The 27,498-nt window shown below is 39.6% G+C and overlaps 2 protein-coding genes across 5 annotated transcripts; both read left to right on the top strand.

Moving 5' to 3' along the window:
• The first annotated feature begins 419 nt into the window (after positions 1–419).
• Positions 420–12,446, top strand: IFRD1 (interferon related developmental regulator 1). Of its 2 annotated transcripts, XM_059816115.1 has the most exons (13): positions 420–580; positions 632–655; positions 2,730–2,834; positions 3,791–3,872; positions 4,318–4,442; positions 4,738–4,895; positions 5,904–5,954; positions 6,046–6,224; positions 6,328–6,436; positions 8,384–8,518; positions 9,752–9,880; positions 10,873–10,968; positions 11,740–12,446. In XM_059816115.1, exons 1-13 carry the CDS (start codon positions 496–498, stop codon positions 11,827–11,829), a joined length of 1,368 nt encoding a protein of 455 aa, XP_059672098.1. In that variant the 5' UTR covers positions 420–495; the 3' UTR covers positions 11,830–12,446. The 2 variants fall into 2 exon arrangements, with proteins under 2 accessions (XP_059672098.1, XP_059672099.1); XM_059816116.1 differs by lacking the exon at positions 632–655 and having other exon boundaries at positions 420–541.
• Positions 12,447–14,314: 1,868 nt separating this feature from the next.
• Positions 14,315–23,385, top strand: LSMEM1 (leucine rich single-pass membrane protein 1). Of its 3 annotated transcripts, none has more exons than XM_059816357.1 (4): positions 14,315–14,334; positions 17,183–17,314; positions 20,810–20,947; positions 22,714–23,385. In XM_059816357.1, the coding sequence occupies exons 2-4, from the start codon at positions 17,188–17,190 to the stop codon at positions 22,920–22,922; spliced, it is 474 nt and encodes a 157-aa protein (XP_059672340.1). In that variant the 5' UTR covers positions 14,315–14,334; positions 17,183–17,187; the 3' UTR covers positions 22,923–23,385. The 3 variants fall into 3 exon arrangements, with proteins under 3 accessions (XP_059672340.1, XP_009816986.1, XP_059672339.1); XM_009818684.2 differs by lacking the exon at positions 14,315–14,334 and adding an exon at positions 14,387–14,651; XM_059816356.1 differs by lacking the exon at positions 14,315–14,334 and adding an exon at positions 15,313–15,432.
• The last annotated feature ends 4,113 nt before the right edge of the window (positions 23,386–27,498 follow it).

The raw sequence follows: 27,498 nt of genomic DNA, 5'->3' as shown, positions 1-27,498 counted from the left end.
CCCGCCGTTCCCAGCGTGCACCGCGGCGTGGCGCGCGAAGCGCCGATGACGTCCCAGCCCTACCGCTGGATAGCAGCGCGGCCTCGTCACGGGCTGACGCGACTGAGTCACCCGCTCGCCGTCGCAGCGCCCGGCCATTGGTCGCGGCAACGGCACGTCGCGTGGCCCCGCCCCCGCAGCCCGGCGGGCTATAAAAGCGGCGCCGGCGCCCCCTCCGCGCCTTTAGCCCCAGGTGTCTGAGAGGAGAAAGATGCATCGACTCCGCTCACGGGCCTCCACGGGGATTTCTGCCTTCGCCACCGGTTCGTCCTCCGCCTGCTTTCGCCAATCACCTCCGCTGCCCCGGCCCGGGAAGTCGGCCTCGCAGAGGCGTTGGAGTAAAAAGCGATCCTGCTCTTCCATCGGCTGATTGTCGCTGATTCCCGGGCGGGGGGGAGCAGAGAGACCGAGACCCGGAGAGGGGCCGCGGGAGCCGAGCCGAGCGCCGCTGCGACCATGCCCAAGCCTAAGAAGCGGGGGAGCAACCACCAGCGCGGAGCCGGTGAGCGCGGCCGGGCCGGCGGGCGGGGGCTCGGAGCGGGCGGCCTTGTGGGGCGCGGAGTTCACCCGACGTTTCCCGTGGCCGCCCGAGCCGCCGCGGGGGCGGCCTTCGCCGGCGAGAGGGGCCGCGGCCGGCCGGGCCGCGCTGGCCGGCTGCGTCCCGGCTCCCTGCGGGGCTAGTGGGAAAGCGGCAGGACGGACAGGCGCGGCCGCGGAGCTCTCCGCTGGGCGGGACGGAGCGCGGTACGGGCATGGGCACAGGCCGGGCGGCGCCGCCGGGGTGGCAGGAGCCGGTCCCCGAAACCGCCACCTCACGCCGTTTGCGCGCATGCGCCCGGCGGCGCGGGCGGCCCCGGGGAGGCGGCGGGCGGTGGCCGTGCCTGGCGCCGCTGGCGGCGAGCAGCGCTCCAAGGGCAGGGGCCGGCCCCGCCCGGCGCCGGCCCCGCCGGGGGCCTCCTGGCCGCCGCGGTCGCGGGTGCCGCCCGGCTGGCCCCAGGGTAGCACGGGGAGCTGGGCTGCGGCGGGGGAGGCTGGGCCCGCGGGGTTCCAGGAGCAGTTAAAGGCGCTGGGGCGCGTCCCCGGCACGCACAGCCTCCGGTGTCCGCGCTGCTGCACCGCCGCCAGCGTGGGCCCTTCCGGGGCGGGGGGAGGGCTGCTGCTGTCACTCCGGTGGCTGGTGGGGCGGTATGTCAGCGCATTGTGCTCCGAAAGGCTGCAGTATCTTTTAAAAAAACCCTTCTTAGCATAAAAGAGGGTATTAGAAAATGAACAGTCTTCATGCAGATCCAGAATGTGTGTGGCTGAGGTGCTGATGCCTGGTAGGATGGAGATTTTGTGGGGTGGTGAGAAATTTCACTTCAGGTTGCCATAGCTGTGAGCAGAGTCTGACTCTAGTACCAAATGTTCAGGAAGTGACCAGTTCACTGGGTCTTTCAGCAGCTGGTTTTATTTTAGTTTGTGAAGGGCTGGCAGCCATTCTTGCCACTTCTCCCACTGAACTTCCCTGCTTGACATCACTAGAAGCAAGAAGGTGGCAGTGCCAGATCTCTGAGCTTCAAGTTTCTTGGTCTGTGCATTGGCTAATGTTTGTCCTTTGTAACTATAGGGAAGCATCAAGGGTTATAGTTAGTGATACAAGTAGATGATTTACAGCTAAGAGCTGCAAAACCTCTGAAGTGTGAATTTAACTTTTTTGGAAAGCACTTGGACAGTGATCAACTCAAGGTTGATTCTGCCTAGATAAAAATGCTTTTGCGGGGGTCTTGGTAGTCAGGAAGCCTGCCTGAAGCTGGCAAGAACTGTGTTCTGCCTTCTTAAAATAATTTAGAATCAATTGTACCACAAAAAATAGATGGAAGGGCAGAATTCTGAGTTCTGTAAATGACATTTGGGAGCTGTTGCAGAAATAGCAGTAAAACTATTCTTTTGTTAATCAACTTTAGTAGATGCAAATTAAGGGCTAGGATAGGAGAGCAGTAGAAATTACAGTATTATCAGGTCAAACTCCTCCAACTCTTAATACTGTAATGATAAGATACAGGTATCAAAACTTGTAGAGAAGAGTACTGGTGAAAATAATACTGCTTTTTTCAAAGACTGAAGTTGCTGAACTGAGGTCATCTTGATCCTGAGAGGGAAAACTTTTTTCCCCTGTTGAAGCATTTGATGTTCGGGCTTGTATTTGTAATTCAGTATTGAAATAGGGTTGGATGCTGCTGATGCCACACGCACTACACTTAATTCCGTAAATCGTGCACTGAACTGGATAATGTATGTTTGCCGAAATGTATAACTTTCCCTGGCTTAAGTCCCTCAAAACTGAAAAATAAAGATTGTGTGGCAGTTTTTTTAGGTAGCTCGTCCTAACAGTTAAATTAATACAGAGCTATCTTTAAAGCATGGTCACAGGAAGTTGCATTAACTTGAAGTGTTAGAGTTAGGAATTCTACCAATACTTTGAAAACTAGGCAGGCACTTCCCCACCATCCACAAACGGTCTTCCAGAACAGAGCCAACTAAGTGTTCAGAACAGGTGGGAGTAAAGGAACCAGCAGAGGAAAGAAATGTGCTTTTTGTGACTGGGTCAGGAAGAGTGAAGCTGTTGGGAGGGTTAAATTCTACTTTTGATGTTCAGATCTTCCTTTTGCATATGAAAAATAACCAAATGATTGTATTCATATTTCCTTCAGGTGGTCAGCCCAGAAATGTGCAGCCTTTTAGTGATGAAGATGCTTCAATTGAAACTATGAGCCACTGCAGTGGCTTCAGTGATCCTGCTAGCTTCACTGAGGATGGTATATTCTTTCATTTATATCTATTCATCTTTTTAAAAACATAAAACCTGAGTTGACTTAAGAGTTTAAGTACTATACTTTAAGTAGCAGTAGCAAGATATTGACATTCTGTTAAACACTATATGATTGTTAAAACTAGTGGCTATCGTTTTGTTTGGTAAGAATATACTCCAGGTTTCATGAGCCTCTCGTGAAACTACTAGACTTCTTTATATTAGAATTATACAATGCTAACTTTTGGAGACAACAAGAATTTTAAGATGCATTATAAGACATTGATTTTCATAACACACAGCTAAGGTGGTAAGAACTGCAGAAGAGTTTGGGATGGAAAGAGTCACATTTGCCTGTTTTGAACTAGATTTGTGCTTTGTCTCCATTACCATCTCTGCAGCCTGGACTGCTCTAATGATGTTTTTTTGGGAGAAGGGGACCTGAAAGCCTGCTGCAGGGGGATTAGGCAGGGAGCCTTCCCTATGAATGCTTGCTACTCTTAACTGAGCTGCTGTTGCAGAGGCATCTAAAATGATGCCAGATAGGACAGGCTGCTTAGACAGTACTCACTGCATCAACAGTGAACACCCTGCTGTACTCCCAGGGTAGATGTAGTGGAGTAGATGAAAACATGTTGCCAACAGGATTGGCTGATGGGTGTCAGTTGTAGCAAATTTATGTAAGACCTGATTAGCTCCCTCATTCATTCTTGGCACATGTAAGAAGCAGGTATAGAAACAGCACAGATGTATCAATGGATCAATTTTTATAAAAGTATGTTAAGGGGCAGTTTGATGTAGTAGGCTTAACATCATTCTGTTCCTGTAATACTGAACAATTCTGTAGCTATTGTCTGTGTTAAACTGTTTTCTTATTAGTATTAAAAGTGTTAAGTGTTGGATACTGCTACGTCTGTTAATAAAATGTGTATGAGTAGGACTAAATCATTTCCTCTGGATTAGGGCCTGAAGTTGATGAAGAAGCCACTCAAGAAGACTTAGAATACAAATTGAAGGGGTTTATTGATCTTACATTGGACAAGAGGTATAGTATGCTTTGAAGAAACTCATTCATTCATTGTTTTCTGGCTTCCTCTGATATAAGGGAAATATGTATCAGACTGTTTTTATATGCTTACTGAAATTACAGTTATTTCATGCTGGGGAGGACTTTCTTTTCTTCTGGATCTGAAAAGACCTTTCTCCTTCCACCAAGTTTTTGGATAAGTGAGAGTCAGACTTGCCTTTCCTCATAACTTGAATTAGAGTGACTTTATTTCTAGCTTGGTGTACTATTGTGAACTCTATCCCCAACCTAAGATTCTCTGTCCTTGAGGAAGGAGGCAATTCATAGCATTTCATACTTCATGGTACTGCTGTGGGTTACTCTTCTGTTGGGCGCAGACAAATATAAACTACCCTAAAAACAAAGGCTGAGCTCTAACTGATGTGTGCTGATTTCGGGAGGTCTTCCTTCTCTCTTCCAACAGTGCAAAGACAAGACAAGCAGCTCTTGAAAGTCTGAAAAGTGCTTTTTCTTCTAAAATACTATATGAATTTATCATGGAAAGGAGAATGACGCTAACTGATAGCATTGAACGCTGCATAAAGAAAGGTAATTAGTATGCTTGCTGTTAGAAAGCAATAATCCCTATGAAATAGCTTACTGTTTAAAAGGAATTAAGACTGTGAGGTTTCTCTAGTACTTTATAGAGTGCTTAGTTAAGTTGTGTTAACAACATTCTTTTTTTGAATTTAGATGTTATATTTTAACTGACCTAGAAAATTAACTGAAATTATCTTCTGTCTATTGGTTTCTGAATTTCCACTTGCAAGTTTTTGGACTAATTATCCTTGAAGGAAGGAAGCAATGCACAAAGTGATTACTCATCACACATGTTAATCTCTAGGTAAAAGCGACGAACAGTGTGCAGCTGCCGGACTAGCATGTCTTCTGTGTGTGCAGATGGGGTCAGGAATTGAAAGTGAAGAGATTTTTAAGACCCTTGGTCCAGTTCTGAAGAAGATTGTCTGTGATGGAACAGCCAGTATCCAAGCCAGACAGGCTGTAAGTATAAAATGTTTATTTGTCAGAACGGGACAGAGGGCAGTTTTTAACCAGCTCACTATTGTGTAATCCAGAACTAAAGGTTACTACACTAGTGCAAACTCATAATGTTGACGTATGCTCTGAATGATGCATAGCAGTTTTCACTGGCTTAAAAAGTTCCACCTAAAGGTTGAATGTCATTCTCTTCTTCAACCTAAGAACTTCCTTAAAAACCTGTTACATCTAATACTTTAAGTGTCTTAACTCATTATGTTGCAGTCTCCTTACTGCAGTTCTGAGGGCTAATGCTGGAAGTCCTACAGAAAAAAAGTGAAAGTTTTCCCACTGACAGATGTATCCTTCCTGTATTAACTTCTTTAACAGCAGAGGAATTAGTTACGCAAATGTATTTACATATGATAAAATTACATATAGCAGATACAGAACTACATACTTGATACATTCGTACTACCAAAAGTATTTTAAGTTTTTCACCCAGTTATCTCATCTATACATCAGTGGTATACTTGAAATATTGACTGAAGATGGTCTAAAGCTCTTGCCAAGAGGTTTTTTTAAACTTCAGAGTTTTAACTAAGATTCTCCACCTTGCCTTTATCATTGTCATACTGGGCAGAGAGGGGAAAATATTTCCCACAGCTGTAAATAAATATTATATGTCCATTACTGTTTATCGGCATGATTTCTGCTAGTGAATCCTAGTGGGATTTAAAATAATCGGGTGAAAAGAGTGCTACATGTAGCTTTTTGGAGGGCCTTTGTAAGCATAACAAATAATACAGCATGAAAAGTGAAGGCTTGTGAGTAGCTTATGTTGTAAAATCGCCCTGAGAGTAACTGTTACTTTGTAACTGAATTAAACAGTGTTGAAGACTTCTACTCTGCAAAGGTCTTAATCTCAGGTTTCCATTACTCCAGATGTTGAATTTCAGAGGTCAAAGTTTGAAGGTTTTGTCAACAATAACATTAATGTCAAATACTGACACTTTTTTCTTTTGCATCTAGTGTGCAACCTGCTTAGGGATTTGCTGTTTCATTGTCACTGATGACATTACGGTGAGGATAAGTAATACTTTTTTAAATAGATTGACAATATGAAAATGTGTGAATCTTAGGCTACTTACATGATCTTTTTTACCCTGTTCAGGAACTGTACTCTACTATGGAATGCCTGGAAAACATCTTCATAAAGGCCTATCAGCGAGACAGAGATGCTAATGGTGTATCGAGTACCCATAATACCGTGCTTCACATCAGTGCTCTCTTAGCATGGACACTATTGTTGACCATTTGTCCAATGAACGAAGTGAAGAAGAAAATTGAAATGTGAGTGTCTTTTGTGGAAAACAAAATTTATAATGACTTTCTATATGCAATGAAGCAGTGTCAACAAAATTTACATCTTAATGAAATGTGACTTACTCCCTAGGCACTTGCATAAACTTCCGAGTCTGCTGTCTTGTGATGATCTCAACATGAGAATAGCTGCTGGAGAAACGCTAGCCCTTCTTTTTGAACTGGCACGCGAAACAGATGCTGTAAGTAGACGTCAGCGGCTAAATTTTCTTGCATTGGGATGATGACAAGACAAATGATTTAACCTGTGTTGCATAGCACCCTGGATCTCAACAAGCAGCAAATAATTCACTGGGTTATGTTCTTTGCAGTGAGTCTGCCCCAATCGAAGTGGGTATAGCAATGATTCATAGCAACTTAGCTATCATTTTTACACTAATTTCCATATTGTAAAACAGGACCAATATAACAAAACACAGTACTGAAAAGCAACTAGAAATGTAGTGTGCAAGCTTTAAAATCTAAATCCAACACCAGCTTTAAAAAAAAAAAAAAAAAAGAAAAATCCATAGAGAGATTCCAGGATAAAACAGTATTGTTTACTGTAGTGGCAACACTCATTAGATTTTACACAGACAAGTTCCAGTGATTCACAACCTGTACAATTCTGCTCTCACAGCTGAAAATCTATCCTTCAGTAGAAACCATGTTGACTTTTAATATTTCTTTTCCAGTATTCTTATTTAGGTACCTTGAGAAGAATAACTAGTATTGCATGATAGTTTCACAACATTTGTGACTATTTTAGTCAGTTGGGGACTAGTCAGTCAATTTAGGGGGGGGAGATTTTGAAAGGACTTGCACGAATTTTGCACAGATACCAGTATTGCTACGTTTGGTGAGATTTCTTGGGGTTTGCTTTTGAGTTGGATTAGGTGCAAGCTTCTCGGTATTACCTCATACACAGCTAAACTTGCCTTTACATTTCTCAATATGCCTTATTAATTTCCGAACTGTTTTCTTGATAGCACTGAAGGAAACAGTCTCCACTTACCAATGGCACGGTTTGGGAGAGCTGCCTGAATGTCTCTTAGCTTGATCAAGGCTGCTGTGCTTTGGTAGAACACTGTCCAAAATGAAGAGATAATGCCAATTGAGTCAGGATACACGGCACTAACACTGCATAATCTGAAACAATATGCTGAGACTTCTGTATAATTGCAAACAGTAGGGATTTGTGTCTCTTGGCTGTGGAAGCCAACTTAGAAAGAAAAAAATAGAGACTGGAACTTGATCCTTTATTTGGTCAAACTGACTGTAAGTAACTAAAATCTTAAAATGCATTAACAGATGAGACTATATTCACTAAAAACTTCTTCCCTTGCATTGGGGAAATATCCCTTTAATCATTACAAATGATGCTTGTTGGATCCTTAACAATCAGTGCAGATGAAAAATGCTTACTGTGTTTTGCCTTTGACCAGTTTCTTTCAAAAAGCATGCAGTAAACTCAGCCTAGTCAGTTGACATGACAAAACATTCACATTAAACAAAAAACCCACAAAAACTTGTTTTTACATAAGTTTACATACATTCTTACTAATCCAGGTAAACTACCGCTGAATTAGTAAACGGAGGGGAGAAAATATTTCCTGCTAAACAATTATGCATTAAAGCTTACTTGGAGTGTTCTGTTAAGCATTTTTCTAAAACTGCTTTGTAATTTTCTACACCATACAAGACTTACGCCTAAATATTCCATACTGTTAGTCTAATAGTGTCTCACGATCCATCTCCAGCAGCACGAATTCTGTGCTAATAACCTGAAAGCGCCCTCAGCTTGTCGACAGGAGTGGCAGCCAGGTTCAGCAGATCAGTTAGGCAGTTTGAGTCTCTTGGAATTACAGAGCAGAATACACTGAAGGAGCTGTACTGTTTCATATGGCTCTGACTACCAGAATTGTCTGATAGTGTCGTATTTGGGTAAACTGGATGCTGTGACTTTGTTCTTACTGGCTTAAACGCTGCAAATGGAACTACAGGAAGTTAGTGCCATCTCTGTCTCTCTGAATAACAAAGTAACAGGTTGTAGAGGTCTACATGCCCGGAATTTGGAGAGATCCATTTTCTTATTTGCAGGGGAAGGTGTTAAGGCCAGAAACTAAAAAAAAAAATTTTTTTTGGACTAGGATTTCTTTTATGAAGATATGGAACTTCTAACGGAGAAACTAAGAGCTCTGGCTACTGATGGAAACAAGCACCGAGCTAAAGTAGATAAAAGAAAGCAGCGATCTGTCTTCAGAGATGTTCTACGAGCTGTTGAGGTGATTCTTTTGTCTTATTTTGAATGTCTGGATTGTAACTATGTAGTGTACAATTTAATGAAAATCATTTTATTATTAAGTAGAATTACTTTTTCAGTGAAAGCAACAGGAAAAAAGTATTTTAAATGAGATTTCAAATTCTGATCACTTCTGTGAAATATAACTGCTTTTTTAGGAACATAGAACAAAGAAAGTCGAACTTTGTTTATTTTGCTCCAAACTTGACTTCCATATTGAAGAGTATTTTTTTCTTTAAAGAAGGCTAAACATTGCACTGCAAATACTAAATTCTTTTTATTTTATACCATGAGCAGATTTTGTTCATAGAAAACTTTGTAGGATGTCCAAATTAGTGTCCTGAATTCTGTGGAAAAGTTTATTGTAAAATCTCTTACTGAACTGCTGTGCATAATAAACAAAAGCAACTCGGTAGTAATATACGTTTCCAAATGGCACTTCTGTCAGGGGCTAAAGTGTTGATGTGTATGGGGAGGAGGAGTTGTCCTAGCGTTGTGCTGTAGTCTTCTGGTTTTCCAGATTAAGAGAGCAATACAGAAAGCAGGACTCTAAAATTACAGTTAGAGACATAACTTCTGAGTTAAGTCTCCAAGACAAATGTCAAACTTCTATCACTTTAATGGATTATTTGTTATCTTGCACCTCTCAAACTACATTTTTTACTTGTCAGATAATTACTTCTTACATTGCTGTATGGGTAAGACCAACTAAATATTAGTTGACATTGAGAACAGTTAAACATCTCGGAAGCTAAGGAAGAAGGTGTTGAAGTGATTTGAGGTCACCTTTCAGATGCTGCCTGTAGAAGAATCTGAGTCACTTGTTACATTCCATTGTCACAAATGTAGTTCGCTGTACTTAAAAGGGGGGGACTAAATGAGGCTTACAAACTGATTGAAAGGTGACTCCTGCACTGAGAACTGTTTTTTTTTTTCTGGAGGTAAGTCCAATTCTTAGTCATTTTAAAGATGAAAGTGTTCTTGGTTTTTAAATGCTTCCTGACTTGAAGAATATCAGCTTCAAGTCTTACATGAGATTTAACTTCAGGTATGCATCAGTTTATGAACAAATACAATCTTTAGTATATGCATATTATATTATTTGGAAGGCTTTGGTGTGCCAAATTTATTAATGAAAATAACGTTTATTGAGATAGATACGCTTCCTAATACAAAAGACTGTTTAAAATTATGTGTTTCCTTCAATTTTGGATAGGAGCGTGACTTTCCTACAGAGATGGTCAAGTTTGGACCTGAGCGCATGTATATTGACTGCTGGGTTAAAAAACAAACTTATGATACCTTCAAGGAGATTCTGGGGTCAGGGATGCAATATCATTTGCAGGTGAGCTGCTGTTTGATGATACATGCTCAGACTGTTATTCCCTGTCTGGCTTCTTTGTAGTAATATAGTCTGAATTACAAAATCATGAGTAGAACTTGGTGAAATGATGGACTTTGCGTAAGAAGTGTTAAAAGGCAGCACTTACAAAATGAACTACAGTGAGCTAGAACTGTCTGGGTGAGCTGCTGCTGAGTTGTAGCCTGGGTGTGCTGGGTTAGCAATCAGAGGACTTCTCCAAGAAGAAAGATACTCAAGCTGAATATCTTCCTAGCTTCAGGGTTTTCCCTGAATCCTTATGCTCTCTTTCAGCAGAGTGGTGGTGTCATCTGGCTGCTGTAAGGCTGCATGCCTTCCTCTTCAAGCCTTTAAAAAGGAATGCAAATTTTTGTCAAAAATAATGAGCACAGCTTGCAGCCTGATGATGACAGCATTCCAGAAGGAAAGGGCTAAGTCCTTATCTCCGTTCTAGGAACTGCTTGTTCACTAGTCATCTGTTCAGATACTTAGCAGAAGCAGGAACTGTAGCTTAGGAGTATACGCTCCCACATCACTATGATAATCATGGGGTTAAAATCTTCAGTCCAGTGTCAATTGCATTTCTACGTGACTAAGGGAGCCCAGGCATGTAGCAGCTTTTTCAAATTTTTCAAATACTACTTTTACAGCCAAATATTTTAAAATTGGTGTGTTGTGAAACCATACGGATCCAGCTGCCTAATCTTGTGTAGATGTAACAGAACAGTATCTAATCTGCTGGGACAAAAAAAAAAATCAAGGGCGGGGGGAAGCTGTCTCTGTCTTCTCTGGCAGGCAATTTTAGTTCTTAGCCTTATTCTGATTAAAGGAAGAAGTGTTCCCTGGCTTAACTGCAAAAGATACTATGTCCAATTGCTGCTATTTCTTACTGGAATACTTGATATTTAACAAATAGTCATCTTTGGAGAATTGATAATCAGAGGAGAAACTGATCATTTGATGTGTTTCTCATTTAGTCAAATGACTTTCTTCGGAATGTGTTTGAGCTTGGTCCACCTGTAATGCTAGATGCTGCAACTCTTAAAACAATGAAGATATCCCGTTTTGAAAGGGTAGGTTATTGCACCTTAATGTTATTTTCTCTACTTCATACACTAATATATTTCTCCTGAATTAGATGGTATTCCAAACATGCACTTTAGAAGCTGTCATCTTTAAACTTGTCACTTTAGTTCTAATAGTGCCCCATATTGTCCTGAATGAAACCAAACCTTGCTTGTGTGCATCTTTGAGCTCTTATTTCAGATTTTCCACTGAGCATGTGTCTGCTTTTCTCCCAGGGGTGGGTCTGATGGTTGACTTGTTTCCTCATTGTTACCAGGTTCATGCTCCATACATGTGAAACTTGGGCTCTTACGAAAGCCATAGGTTTTTGGATAGGAACCTACAGGAAGCCATAGAAACTGAGCCTTTATAAAGACAGTATCCCAAACTCTCCAGTGTGAAACGGACACTAGGAGGATGACTTTTTTCTATTGGTTGTGAATGTACTCACCACGTGTACAATCTGTGGAATGGTGCTACCAAGTTTAATCCAGGGGGCAAACTTAATCTACATTGTGTCTGGATGATGTTCAAGACTGACTGGCTTCCAGAATGGCTCCTAGCTTAGCCTTTCTTATGCAGTCCAAGTTTTTTTAAATGTACATACATTAAAATGAATGAGCCTTTGGTTCAAAGGTACTATACTGTAAATTTCAAAAGGCCTACTAATTTACTTCAAAGATTAATAAAAAGGTATTTGCAACTGTTTCTTAACATAAATCTCTAAAGGACATAAGCCTTTTGAACATCTGTGATTCATTTTTCTTTTTATTTTGTAGCACTTGTACAACTCTGCAGCATTCAAGGCTCGGACAAAGGCTAGAAGTAAATGTCGTGATAAAAGAGCAGACGTGGGGGAATTTTTCTAGATCTCCTTTTCCATGGGCTTGAATTTTCATAATTAAAATAGATTTGTAACCTTTAAATGATTTTTTAAATTTCTGTAGTCACAGTTTGCACTTGTGCACAGGGATGTTGTATAAAGTCTGTAAATATAATGCATGTTATTGCTTAGTTGCATATACACTGTATATAGATTGATGCAAGATTGGGTGCAGGGATACATTATAACACTTGCATTAGATGCAACTTGCTCCAAAGGTTGAATATATTATAATCAAACTGTTCAATGGGGTGGATAACTGTAGTCAAAGGCCGCGTGTCAGACTGGATTCCTTAGTTTATGTAAAGATAAGTTAAATTAATTAATTGGCCAAATGTTTTGGTAAGAATGTGCTAATATGAAAAGATGAATTTGTTCGTGTGAAGTTATTTTAGTAACATTTTAAATTCTTCAGTGGCAGGTTGACAAAGAAATGTCTACACACTATGACTTTATCCTGAAGGGGTCTATGAAGTTCAATTACCTTCACTTACAGTGGAGTAGTGAATGAGAAATACTTGCCTCAATGTAAAATAAAAACAAGATTCTCATGTTCTGAAATTGGATGTTTAATTTTTGGAATAAAGATGTTTCTCACTGCTTGCTTTCTGTGTAAGTGATTACTACATGAATGAGAACACTAGCAAAGCCTAAAGGTTGAAACAGCTGGGTGTGTTTATTTGCCCATTCAGACATGTGGTTGGGTTAGTCTCGATGCTTTAGTAGACGCCACATGAAACGACCTTGCTGTGTTTCGAAGGTATGTCTGTCTTGCATATGCTCTGCACAACAGCCCACTCTTGATCTGTCATCGCTTCTGTAATGGTCAAATGTTTTCTAGTTCTGGTACTGTGAAACACCTTGTCCCTTATCTTACAGGAGCGATTCCAGCTGCCCTGTTTTTGTCATGTTGAACTATTCCTCTACCCTCAGTTTCCGGCTGTAGAGGACTGAAATGGGCTAGTAACTGAGAACTGTCTTTCATGGGTATGATGGGGGGTTTATGTAATAAAGACACTAAAACATAGATAGCTGGAGCTTCTCAGCCAGAAGATCTATAAATAGAAATGCTTGTTAGAATGAACATTCTTAAAACTGTAGGTCAAGTTATCAGCAGAGGAAGTAAACTTTACATGCAAGAATTTCCCCACCCTGAAAACTACTGCTTGCTCTGATAAGGGAAAGTTTGGTTTGGTGGTTTGTGGTGGTGGTTTTTTTTTTTAGTTTCATATTACAGCAGAACCTATTCTGGAAAATCCATACATCTTTTTTTCTTCCTTAAATAATGCATTATGTAAGAACTTGTTTGGCTTATGAAACTGAACTTAGACTACAGCAAGGCCTTCAACTGAAATCTGTGCTACTACTGACATGTGTTGTCAGCATTTGTCACACAAGTGGAGAAGAACTTCCTGATCCTTGAACTAGATGAAGCCCAAGATGTTGCCTACTTTGAGCTAGTATGTTCCCACAAGCTTGCTGGTGTCTCCTGTGGCTTCTGCATGGTCACCTTTGGCACATGTAAAATAGCACTTTTGATGGCTTCCTGTCCTGCTGGTATTTTGCAAAATTGCTTTCTACAGCACCTCCTGGTAGGGGGCCAAGCATGTGGTTGCCTTTTCCCCCATTACACTGGAGCTGCCAACCACAGAGACCAGGACAGCTTCCAAGGCTGTTTGAGGAGAGATGGGCTGTTTTGCTGCCCTGCAGAGATCTGCTGGGTCTGTATACCTTTTCAAGCTTAGAACTGGAAAGGCCTGGGTCCTTGTCTTCCACTTAGGATGGTGTCAGGAATCTTTCAGGGATGGAGGTGAGATTTTTTTTTTTTTTCTGGCTTGCACATCCTTGTTTGGAGGGAGCACTTCTAGGAGACCCCTGCAGAAAAGGAGCGAGCTTGTTATGTCTGCATTACCAGCCCAGCTACTTGGACTGGGCAGCGTCAGAGCTTGGCAGCTTGGGGTAGGAAACTACAAGTCAGAAGCTGTATCCTCTCTGTTGTTTCCTGAAAGAAAAACACATTTATTGTCAGCTTAAAGGGGTTCAAAACTGTAGATGTATAGAATGGCTTCAGAAAGAATTTGTTGTTTTGAGCTGTGGTCCCTTTGTGTAAGCGTCAGCTGCCTGTCATTGCAGTGTGCTGCAACACTACGTTCTGCAACGTTGGCAACAAAAAACTGATGATCAAGAGAACTGTCTGCAAAGGAGCAATTACCAGTACTGACAAACAGTTCACCAGAAATTATTTTTTAAACAACTAAGGATGCCAGACAAATTAGTCCATCCATAATAGTGTCCCACTTGAATTTGTAATGTGTGTGGGAGAAGGAAGAAAATACCTTAGTTTTTCTAGTCTATGCCTTTAAAGTACATAACTGCAATACTGTAGATATGACTCTTCTGCATAGCAAACTGGTTATTCATAGCTACAGTGTTGTAGATATGACTCGTCTGCATAGCAAATGAGTTTTAAAAAGGCATCATAAACCAAAAGGTTAGTGAAATATTGATCTTCAGTAACAAACCTCATTCTCAATGATTGGATATTATCATCGTGATTCCAATACAACAAAAAAGAGCTGTATATGTGCTGATTTCTTTTTAAACAGATCAATATTTTGAAGGCAGTGTATTTAGCCGAGATGAACTCTAAATATAGATTGAAAGGGACAGTCTGTTTCATAGCTGCCTTCGTGAGTCTTGCAGGAGTTGCCAGGTTCCTATGGGTCTAAAAGTAGAGAAGTTTTCTTCGGGTGATTTTCACTGGCTGATTTCTTCCATACTGGCATATTACCTGAACGTGGTTATGTTGTAAGTAACATTTCATTCTCCTGGTTTTTATTTCCTTTTAGACTTGATTGTTTTTTCTGTGAAGAATTTTCAGTGTGTTCTCACGCTAAGTTCTAATTTTAACCACGACAACTTAAGGAGAAATTTAAAAGTCGAAAGGGGAAAAAAGTCTTTAAGCAAGGTTAAAGTACAGGACAGAGTGACTCCAAACCCCACAAAGTTTAGATTAGTTTGTTGGGAAAATAATACTTCTGGTCAGTGACACAGATGTCTGTGTCCTCTCTCTGTTGTTTGGCATGTCAACAGAAACAAACAAATAAACATAGTATAGACTTTGTTGAATTAATAGTAATGATGATCTCCACTACAGTTACACGCACAGTGAGGAAATCAGTTTTAAATAATTTATAATGAATGCAGAAACATATAATTCATAATAATAATGAATCATAGGTACTCACATTTATTACAGCTCAAGTTGTTAAGAAGAGTCTTCCCTGAAGTTGCAGGGAGGTATAAATCAAAATACCCACCAGAAAGAGCTCTCTTTGGAAACTAAAAATAACCAAAAGCCTATGTACGTAAAGTGGTAACTTTTAGCACGCCGTTGTTGAAATGCAGGGCTCTGTAACGCTTGCAGTTGGCCCTGGATGTGCTTGTGGGGAGATAGCAGATCCAGTGCTGGTGGGGACGTGGCTCGCAGACTGTGCTGCCTGGCACCACGCGACGTTCTAGGGGAACAACAATGGACACAGCCATCTGTCCTGGAATTACTGCTGCACACCTAAAAGTCATACGCTAGGTAAGGGTGACCACTACTATGCCAGCTTTTCTACCTTATTGTTCTATTTTGCAGCAACAATTCTGAACAGGGAAAAAAAAAAGCTGTAATGTTTTCTTACATTGCTAAATAGAAATATAAAAGTACACATGTAGGCCCATCAATCCCTACTATCAGGAGAATGAGCCCTGTTGTCAGGAGTGATTGAAGCACTTAGCCTTCTGACTTACTGAGGCTCAGTGAATGTTTACTTGGCTGTGTGCTCAAATTTGGGGGAATTATGACAATCTTCTGCATTTGGTTTGATGAGGGAAAGAGCGGGTCTTTTCTGTAAACACTCAGGGCTATATTTATCAAACTTTTAATAGAAGTGCTAGGTTAGGAATCGGGTCACACTGTGTTCTCTATCGCTTGGAGAGGGAGAGAGGGCTCAGAGGCACGTCAAGAGGGTAATTCAACCCATCTATGATTCAGAAATCACCCTTAGTGCTTAACAATCTCCATCAACAGGAGGTTTGCATCCCATGAAGCGCTGAGTTATGTTTGGCAGGTAAAATTGAACTTGAGAGCTTTGATAAAATACTAAATGGGTAAGATGTATTTGACTCCCAGTGTAAACTCATCTCTGTGAGCTCCCCCCTTATATTCACTAGCAAGGGAAAGGTACATTTAGGCTGCGACTGTAAGGTCAAAAAGACATTATCTTAAAATAGGAGGAATGTTACCTGGAGGTACATATTTTTCTTCAATAATTACAGAGGGAGTTCTCAGTGACCAGTGCAGTCTAAGATGCCTAGTTACAGCATCTGCATCTCCTTATGGCTAGAACTGTTGTTTGTTTCTAGAAGACGTTTTCGGAGTCAGGGTGGCATAAAGAAAACCAAAAGACTATTAAGGAATAATGTGCAATTCATAGAGCAGCCTGCTTAGGTATTGTTTCTTTTCTATATAAAACCTTCCTTCATAACTGTATTTATATAAACAATCATTCAATGAGTTCATGGATCCAGACTCTGCACGGAAGCTGTTTTTGCTGATTGGGCCCCATTCAGTACTTTTTTTTAAAGTAAGGAGTATTAGTCTAAAGAAAAGGCTTTGCCATCAGGCTTTAATTTGTCCAAAACTAGCATCTATGTGGAATAGAACCACATTAGAAAACTGGTTTTTTTGCTCCATTTTTCACAAATAATTTCACAGTGATGTTCTAAGGTGTATAAGCAGACCCATATTCTTGCTGCTTATCTCCTACATCCATATCTGCCTTGTCTGTCTTATCTCTGAATTATTTGATGTTAGAAGCAGAGAATCTGAATGATATCCTTCCTGGCGGTGTTAGTGAAGGTTTGGCTTTCACTGTAGTCAGGATATCACCCATAATCTTACCAAGTACCCACCAAACCAAAAGGGTTATGCAACTAAATAACTAATGTTCATATCACTGCTGGAGGCAGTCAAACGGATTTTTCTCTTTCTCTCTTTCTCCACACACACACATATATATGTATATGTATGTGTAAGTATACACATGTGCACAAACACAATGTAGAAGCAAAATCTTGTACTCATCAAAGATCTCCAAGAATAAACAAGTGCTATGTACTGAGTTACTCTTGCCTTCAAGACCTAGTAAGTATGCTGGTCCTTCAAATCCCTTTCTTTTAAGGGTTGTTAAGACTGCTCAGCACTTCCTTAGAACAGGACACCAACTGTTACCAGTTATTTCACATATCCATGTTTTAATTTACCTTTTTAATTTTTTTTTTTTTTTTAGATACAATGGAGAGGCCTTCCTTGGAAATTAACCTGCCTGATACTCATGAAGAAGGAAAACTTTATGTAGTTGATTCCTTAAACAACCTAAACAAACTAAATGTTTGTCCAGATGGATCCCAACATGTGCTAGGTACGTATGATAGATGATGCTTTGTGGGTTTCTATACATAAAATAGGCCATCAAAAAAGAGTTATGTATGACATTTGAAAATACTGACCACATTGTGTTGCACTGATGTCAATAGCCCAATAGGCCAATATGTACAGGTCAAGCTCTGTACTGAAAAATAAAAGAAAAAGATTGAAATTGGCATAATTTAGACAGATCAGATTAATGGTTTACCTGCTCCTGCTGAGTATTTCAGTTATTAGGTTCTCGAAAATCCTTGCATTTGCCTAGGGATTCACTGTCAAGCCTGAATTTATCTTCTATTTCCATTGGGGTCCATGAGGTGATCCCTTGCAGGATAATTTCTCTAGTAATGCTCAATATACACCTACATAAATAGCATTGTAACTCTTCACAAGCACTAAAATTCATATGTGGCAATAGAAACACCAGAGAATTTCTGTTCATTCTTTTAAGACACATTTCCTAAGGACTCAAACCAATTATGTGAAATATCCCATGAGACTTTTAAGCATTTTAATTCGCAGACTCTCTTTACTTACAGTTTCAGATACGAGCTCTCACACTTCTACTGGTTTTATACAGCTTTTATCTTTGATTTGCTCATGGCAACAAGAACATTTTCACCCAGTGATAGCTACAATATACTTGAGTTCTTTGTGGCCTGAAAACATCTTAAAACCTGGAGTTCTTCAGCAGCATTCTACATTTTGATATTTGAATCTGCTTTTGTTTCCCTTACTATAACGGCAAATTCGACTGAAGAAAAGCTATAGAACAACAGCTATGTTTAAATGAGTTTCAAATGGTCATAACTTAAGCATGGTTCTAGTTATAGGACTTAAATGCCTTTCCATACTTTTATTTCTGAGTGCTTTAACTTTCTCTAATGCAACTAACTAGGGTTAGGTTTACAGTTGGACTTCATGACCTTAAAGGTCTTTTCCAACCTAAATGATTCTATGATTCTATGAACTAGAGTGGTGTTAGTTTCTAGATTTAACACAAAGATGTTAGACATAAGCTACTTAATTGTCATACGTAGATTATCTTGATGTTGTCACTTCTACAAGTACAAAATGAGACAATGAGATAAATTGGTTTTAATGTCAAAGAAACTATTTGTAGTTTGACTGTCTTGTTTTCTTTTGTAATTTTTATTGGAAAGTATTGTTTACTTTCCCAGAAAATACACAGGGTTCTGTGGAATCATACACAGTTCTGTGCAATAATCACATGCATGCTCCTCCCTACATTTCAGCAGTAAATAAAGGTAGCCTAATATGTATTTTATGCATCAATTTGTAGAGTGCCTTGGCTCCTTCTAGGATTAGTCTTTTAACATACATACTTTTTTTTTTTTTTAAATTGGAGATTCTGTAGATATCTTATCCCAACAGTTAAATACATAAAATTATTTTTTCACAGTCCTTAGCTGCCTTATTCAGCAGCATAAAATTCTGGTCCTCTTGCCAGAAAATCAGTGAGATCTGTGGACTATTTTCCAATTTCTGATAAATACTAAAATCTTGTGAATGATCTATTAGTAGTATAACAGATGCCCAATTTGGTTTAAAAACAATTTTTCAAGAATGTTACAGTACACAGCGATCTTTTTGTGCAATAGCTTAATATGACCTGGCATAATCAAACACACTAGCAACCATGTTAAAAGCTATTTAAAATGTATATACCTTTTGATTGCTTTGGTAGCAGCCATGCAGCAATTTCTTTATGTTTTAGATGATAAAATGGTCCCACTGTTTGAAGCTTGGCAAGAATCTGTGTTCACTGATTCCTCACAACACTGCAGTCTGGCATGTTCAGCCAGCTGAAATAGTAAGAAGTATTCATGAGGCAGAGCAAGCACAGATGACTTTTGAGACCTCTATTGATAGCTTAGTATGCTTGAGAGACAGCAGTAGCAGGCCCTCCCCATCCTTATCATTCTGATTAGAAAGCAATATTGGTGCAGGCACTTAGTATATGATGCATTTGTTATGAATGCTAAAGGAATAAAAATAAAATCCCAAAACCCAAATATTAAAAGGTTTCAGCTTACCCACAGGCAAAAGCATGTTAAATGCAATAAAGAAAAGCAGAGATATTCCCAGAGACCTCCTACTAGCTCAGTGAATTGCTTAGCCCCAGGTTGGTTCATTATTAAAGTGCTGTAATGGCATATGCAGCCTTCCCTCAGCTTTATCACTGCGGGTTCAGTTGCAAAGACCTCAGAGATTTCTACCAGCTAAAATGAGAACATGATCTAGAAATATATTTTTCACAGATGCACACACTACTCTCCCTTTCAGAATAGCAAGACAGGAATTATAGGAGGAGAAATTATGGTAATTTACATTGTAATTTTAGCATGTATGAGACTGACACCAATATGAAATTACATTAGCTCCCTGCTACCCCCAAAACATAAAATAAAACCGATCTTTAGTAAGTAGTTAAAGTATTATGCAAACTTGGGATTAAACAAATCTGGCTCAAGTATAATTTTTTGTTTTATATTCACATATTTTTCCTCATGGTGTTCACTTGACTTTACCTGTTATCTTTAGGGCTTACTGCCACCTCTCATTTGATTGCAGCTGTTTCTATGAGAGAAACTGACTTTTCCCTTTATGTAACACAGTCTTAAAAAAGCAATGAACTGGCTTGCTGCTCTGATTCTAAGGAAGCATAGCAACTACTTGTCCTTTTTCCCCCTCGTTCTTCATGTGCTTGAAGGACAACGTATGTAGTCTATATGTGAGAGTCTATTCCATTTTTGACAATTTGGGAGGATATGCACCTCATTCTTTATTGGAATGAAACCAACAAAACCAAAAGAAGAAGAATAATATTAAAAACATTTGTTTTAAGATAAAAAGTCAAGACCTACATTCATCCTATCCAACATCAGGAGCTTCACTGAGGTGCTTAATTTGGGAAATAAATCATCCCAGGGATACTTCTACCGTTTATGCTTAATTTGGGAAATAAATCATCCCAGGGATACTTCTACCATCAAACAGAAAAAGAAGCAAATCTAGAGAATGAATGTGTAGGATGAACCTGTACCTACATTTTCAATACAAATTTTTCTCTCTTCCCTTTTGGAAAGGTTGAGTCCATTCAGGCCTTTAGAAAGCCTTCTGATGAAAACTTCATTGCAACCTTTGTACATATAAAACTGAGCTGTAAAACTCTGAACTGTACAACAGGTCAACTTCAACAAAACAGTGTATGTCAACAACAGAAACATTTTTGTTGAATATGTTCCAACAGCTATAACAGATGTATTAGTTTTTATATTTCCAAATTCAAGCTGAGCACATAAATTTGGTTTCTTCCCTTCTCATGCAATATCACAGGAAATAAAATCTGTTGGCTGAAATTATGATGTATGCTGCACCATTCCATGGAGCCAGAAGCATTTTGTCATGTTTATCCTAACCAACCTTAATGAACTGTATCACCAAATGATTTGTCATCTCGTAACAGATGAGGAAGAGAATACTGGTGGTACTGGAGAAAACACGGCAGGGAGCAACATAAGAAACCAGTGTTTATTCTTCGTCACCTTTATTCTTACTTTGATCGTCAGTTTGGCACTTGTTTCATTTGTAATATTCTTAATAAGTAAGTAAACCAAATAGCGGTTCTTAAAAATGTAGGGTCAATTGGAAGAACAACTTTGCTGAAATGCATCGTGCTACCTTATAACATGCTACTGCTGTATTTGCATGGTCAAAAGCTTTGCCTGCTTATGGGCAGTGGGTCTTGGTCATGGGTGTAAAAGCACAGGCCTCTACTCTCTGAGCCAAACGCTTAGTTTTGTTCTTTTTTAACAGCTGTGAAGAATGTAGCTCGTCAGGGTTATACTGTGTTGCTAAAAATGCTGACTGGAAATTAAATTAATTTTTAAAGATGACTGTATGGCAGTGAGATACTTTTTGACAACATGCCTTCCATTCCTTTCCAGATAAAACTCAGTATTGGTGCCATTCCACTGAAAATGGAATTACACCCAGGTTAACACTTAAATCAGGCTACCTGAAGAAAGACTTGAAGGTTGCCAGCTAAGTACTGACTGGAAATTGGTTTGGAACTAAGAAAATATCAAACATAAGAAACAAAAAATTAGATAAGATATATCAAAATTGGCACACAGCATTGAGTTTCTAGATGTAATCACTGTTGCGCTTCATCTGGACTGGTCAGGATAGCTTAGCTAAGCACATGGCTACAGGTGACCTTGGTTTATGGAGTCCTTGCCATCTTGGGGTTTTATGGACTAATGGTATTGAACAGAGTACAAGGTACATTATTTTAACTTACAACTCCATTTTGAATGAATTGGAATCCACATGAAATCAAGATTTCTTTTCCCCTATAGTAGGGAATTCACTGGAGCATAGCAAAAATCCTCATTTTCCTTTTTGAACAGGAAATCCTAACCCTTGTCTGAATTTGCTCACAAGTGTTCAAAGGACAGAATATCAGACAAATAAAGAGCACAAAGGAAATTTTAAGTGTTATGATTGTAAAACCCTAATTAAAATATCTCATACTTGAATTCCAGATTTATTTAACAGGGAGCTGCTAGAAGTAGAGCCCTGGTATAGAAAAATGAGTAATGTGCTCCTCTAGTGGAAAAAAGGTAAAGTAATAGTGAAAAGGCTACTTACAGGAATTAAAGGAGTTTGCTTGGGCTCAGGGTAGTGGATGTCTGTGGTTTTTAAAACTGATTTCCAGCTGCGTTTCAGATTACGTTACAAACATAATCTCAGACTATGTTTGCAATCCATAGACATAAATCTGTTTAGCAATGGCACCATTAGACTTGAGCTTCAAAACTCAGGGCTAAATTTTGTTAACTTCAGAAGGCCAAAATAAAAAATAGCTCCAGAAGTGTACATGACGGATACTGCATATTGGTGTTCCAGAGGAAACAGGCCTCTAAATGCCAATATTTGCAAGAATTTTCCTTTAATCTAAATGCTTTAGGAAATCAGGTGATGTAGCTGTGGTTTAGTAATTGTACTTTTAGAAAAATACAGGTGCATACTGCCCAGAAATCGCATCTTGGAGCCTCTAAATAAGACATTTTCCTGTGGACACTAATGGAATGGATACACTCCTGAAGACTGCAAAATTTGTCTGAGCCGTTTTTGATTTTATTACACTGCACTAAACAGAATAAAACAGAAAATAAGCAATTAAAGAATGTAGTGAGCAAGTAACTGCACCAGATGCATAACTTCTTAACATTAGGTTCTGCAGTTGTTTTCCTGTTTAATATTTTTACTCATCATAATTGCCTACAAACTCCCACAGGAATTCAAGAGAGGGTAGCGATGCTCTTGACTTAAATGTTGCCAATTTAATGCATTTTCCTTTTCAAGTTCAAACTAGAAACAAGATGGACCAAATATCAAGCAGACTAATATCTGAAAAGAAGAACATAGAAGAGCTTAAGAAAATGAACAATATGATATTAAAGCATTTAAATCAATCAGGAATTAAGGAAAAGGGGAGATATCTCTTCACACAGCCTCCTGATCTTCATGATTACCTCTTTACCCATGCTGAGCTGAAAGTCCCTGGAGAATAGATCTTCTTTGGAATGAAATTCAGCATATTCATATACTCAGATATTTTCACGTATGGCACACAGGTTACTTAAACATTCTGATGTGGTCACAGGAGCACTGGAAAAGCCATCTGAATAAAAAATATTAGAAAATAATATTTTATCCTGGTTTATGTGAATATAGATTTTGAAAACTAAGCCTATATGATTTACAATAAACAGTGGATTGTCAACAATTTTGGGCAAGAGTTCCAGGTTCTCTATGCATTGTAAATTGCAGGGCTAAGGGCTTAGTTTTACTTTAAATGTAAGTGAATGATCACAGAAAATAGTGTTATCTATTCACATGATTCCAGCATGACCTTGTTCACTTAGTCATTCTCTTGTTTCTTTGGAAGAAGTTTTGTGTTTGCTTCTATATACTTTGTATTTAAGGATAACTTCAGATTCCATAAGTTACAAATAAATCCAGTTCTGCCATGGAGTTTGGTGGTTTCCCTTTCTGTGCATGTAAATAGATTGACTTACTATTCCTTTTGCGAAAAAATAAACTTGAATAAAAACAAACCCTTTCACAACATGCCATATTCAGCCCAATTTACATGGGAAATGGGTTTAGAGAACTGTCTGGTAATACCCATCTCATAGCAATGCTAGTATGCTGTACTCAGCATTTGCTGGCAGTTTCTGGGGGAAGGCCAAGTGGTTTTGCAAAGTGATGTGGGGAAAATACTGCGTATTCTTGTACTTTTCCCTATAGCTGCTGTTGGCCACTATTGGAGAAGGGCTGCAGGGCCAGGTAGAAGTCTGGTCTGAGCCTTCATGTTTTTAAAATGGAGTAGTACCTCAGAGGGTGAAAGCAGGAGCTGATGTTTTCTCACTCTGACTTTACACAGTTGTAGAGACTGACACCCAAAGGTCTGATCGCATAAAGGACTGATGGGTAGCTTTGTAATTTTAGTATTCAGATCCTTCTACTGGTATGTACGTTAAGAAGCCACCTCTACTATCAATAAACAAATTGGTTACTCCCATCACAACAGTGCAATGGCAGGCGACACTGTAGAGTATGTCCAACATCTTCTCTTTTACTTAGATTTCTCTTTGTCATCCCATGTTTTATCTCTTCTGGACAATTTTACAAAAAAGTTTCCAAAGTCAACAACTTGCATTGCAGTCTCCTTTTCCTGAACGAATGATAGCCCTTTCTGTGATGACTACTTCACTGTCTACAACACAGTGAAGAACTAGCTCCAGGAATCTTTCTTGGTATCACTCTACTTGGACTTGCTCACCATCTCTATTCCTTCTGTTAGGAGTGCTTTGCTTTACACCTATGTTTTACATCACCTTCTTTCTACTTCTTGGTTTTTCTTTTCCTGATGTATTACTGTGAAGTCATTCACTTGAAAACTGTGAGGTTTAGTATTAGTTTATTACTCCTGCTGTTAATTCCCAGCTGCATTCGTAATTATCTCCTCCGGACATCACAAGTAGTTGTTACAAAGATGACTTTAACATAGCTAACAGAGAATGATAAAAGTAAGTGTAGAATAAGTTGTAAGGAAAGAAACCTTAAAAGCCCAACCCAAATATCTTTCTGTAAATGCCGTTAAATGATGAAAGAAAAAGTATCGTAAGACTAAAAACATGACACTTGAAGTGTTATTTCTCTGTTCTTCTCCGAGCTATCAAGCTGCTTTTTAATGACAGTATTATGTTCTCATCTCTCCCACTCATCCTGTAGCTACTGTAACTGCTTTCAAGCTCCTGTCTCACACTGACACACATCCGTACTTGTTAGCCAGGGAGAAACAACTCCAGTATCTGGCACTCTGTGCATCTCAAACATGTGGATTTGTCACAACCCTCATTGCAACTGCAGCTATCAGAGCAGTCTGTGGTCCACTAGAAATGGACACCAATCACCAATAGATTTTTCTGGTAGGAGAGTGTAAATAAAATCTTTGCTAGAGCAACAGTGCCCAAAGAAAGGAAAAACTTCCTCATCTCTCTTATCTTGTCCTCAGTTACACTTAATCTAGTTATTCAGTCTGTACTCATAATAAATATACTTGTTCTCTCTCTGCTATTGATTAGAAGAGTTGGGGGTTTTTTTCACTCCAGGGTTTGATCCTGCAAGGTGCTGAGCACCCTCAGCTGCCACAGACTTAGGACCAGCTGGGGCATTACAATGTGCAAGCATGCTCAGTATCACAGAAGACTGAGGGCCCGAATCATCCTTTTCATATTTAATTGCTTCTTCACTTGCAGCAATTAGTGATTAACATCAGTGATTAAAAAGTGCAAAGGTCAAAGGAACTCTTTAGGTCCATCATGTTAGCACTGTTGAAACACATCTGTTGTTGGAGCCACTTGCGTACAAGGGAGACATGGGGCAGTACTGCATATGGCTGCTTATGGCTTCTTAGCTCAAGTTACCAATATCCATTTACAGTTAGGACCGCTTCCCTGTGGGACCAAGAGCAAGGGTTGAGAGGGCTGCCCTGACAGTGGAGTGCCACAACCACTCCACCAACACTTTCTGGAGCACGCCCCTGAACAGAAGCAAGTAGTGGCTCCTTCAGGGGAACATATCCATCTAATCTACTGACAGTGAAATAGTCCCAAACAAACCAATACTTGACTCTTAAAATCTTCTACAAACTTGACCCTGAAGTGAACTTCAGCTCATTCCAGAGCTCCATAATCCTTATCTTGAATAATCAGCTACGTGACTAGTAAACTCCAAGCTCCAACTGCATGTGGCATAACCACTGTGCTGTATATGGATGTTACAGTATGTCCTGTAGACATGGATAGGATCTGTGTTCTTGTATGGCTGCACATCTCAGGAGCCTTTGCAATGTCTGGTATTACAACAAAGAACTATCCGTACAGGAAAGTGATCTGACAGTAATAGCTTCATCTTACAGTAGTCACAGCCGTTCTCATCAGTAGTACTGCTTCTTTCTTTTTTCTCTTATTTTCAGGCTATGGAGGTATCTATCCAAAGTAATTTGCTTTTCAGTATTTCTCTGAGTCCACTGTAAATAAAAATCACATACAAAGGGTTCAGATAGATTTAACAGCATGCCACTGACACTCATCTCTCTCAACAGCTGCAACTACTATCATTACTGAAATGACAACTTGGCTTCAGGAAATCTTCTGCTGAATAAATCTGGACAATCCTAGAAAAGTGCTGGTAAGTAAGCAGAAACTCTTGGAAGAGTTAACCAAGAAATTACCTTCAGTCCCATCAAAGGCATTGTGGTGCCACTCCTTGAAGTGTTGGCTGAATCTTTAGGTGGTCAGGTAATATCAGTAGACAAAATGCTTTTTCCCCCTGATTAGCGTGCTGAGAAATTAACTACTTTGTTCCAGATATCTACAACAGTCCATGTTCTTGTTAATCCAAAAACATTAGACTGTATCTATCTGCGTGAAACTACATGTGGAAAAACTATACAGTAATAAATAGTAGAGGGTCAGCTAGTGCAGACCTTGGGGTCATGCCACTGTAAGAGTATCAGCTTGTACTTGGTCTTGTGCTCCTCCTGAAGGAAACAGAGCTCAATATCTATGAGCAGCATGTAAGAACTGGGGACAAAACATTCTTTGTGGACACCTGTCTAGGAAACAGTCAGAGGTTAGCTAAATCCAGACAGTGGGCATCTTCAGTAGAAAATTATGCATAGACAGTAAAGGGGGATTTTGAGAGGCAATCAAATCCATCCCTTTGCCTGACAGCAGAAACAGATTTACTTAAACCATTCCTGACAGATGCTTATCCATTCATGTTGTAAAATACTTAAATGATGGAGCTTCCATAAGTCTCCTCTTCTAGTGCTTAACGAACCACACGGTTAATTTTTTTTTTCCTGAAGTCTAACTAAAATTTGCCCTGATGAAATTTAAGCCCATTATTATCTGACCTATTGCTTGTGAATATGAAAAATAGTTTGTTACCTTCCAATTTTTCAGTTATTTTATATTCCACTAACTCTGCAAGGCAATTTTACTCTTAAGAAAGCTTTTTTACCCTCTGAGATACTTGGAATTTTAATACAACATTTATTCTTAAACTCTAGCATGAGTTCAGTTCACGTGCTTCGTTCACTGGTAACAATACAAAGCTGAACACAGATAAAAAACAATAATGCTGTGCATACTCTGAATCTGGAAAAAGAGAAGAGAAAATTCCAGGACTGGCAAAAGGATTGTCACAAGTTTTGTTAGACCACATGCTCTCAAAGGTGATGTGCTGTGTGTTGCACACAATCTAAACTGTTAAGGAACACTAAATGCAGTGTCAAGGTATTTGCAAAATGAGCAGAGTGGACCAATGTTGAACAAAGAAAAAGGAGTATTGTCAGAACTAGAATTATCTGAAGAACAAAATCCCATTTCGTGGGGTCTTGAAGTCTTGGAAGATCCAATATTTATTTCCATTCTACCAAAGCATACTCTTGTAAAATTACACATGAAATTGCCTGCAAATATGCATTTTTAGATCCAAAATCCCAAGTTTTCTTATTCATTTCACCCTGTCTGGCTGGAGTTTCTGCTCTGGGATTCAAGACCTACCCCACTG

Source organism: Gavia stellata, chromosome 4 (assembly GCF_030936135.1).
Source record: "Gavia stellata isolate bGavSte3 chromosome 4, bGavSte3.hap2, whole genome shotgun sequence".
Lineage (NCBI taxonomy): Eukaryota > Metazoa > Chordata > Aves > Gaviiformes > Gaviidae > Gavia > Gavia stellata.
The sequence above is the reverse complement of the archived record's forward strand: the minus strand, read 5'-3'. Positions and strand labels throughout refer to the sequence as shown.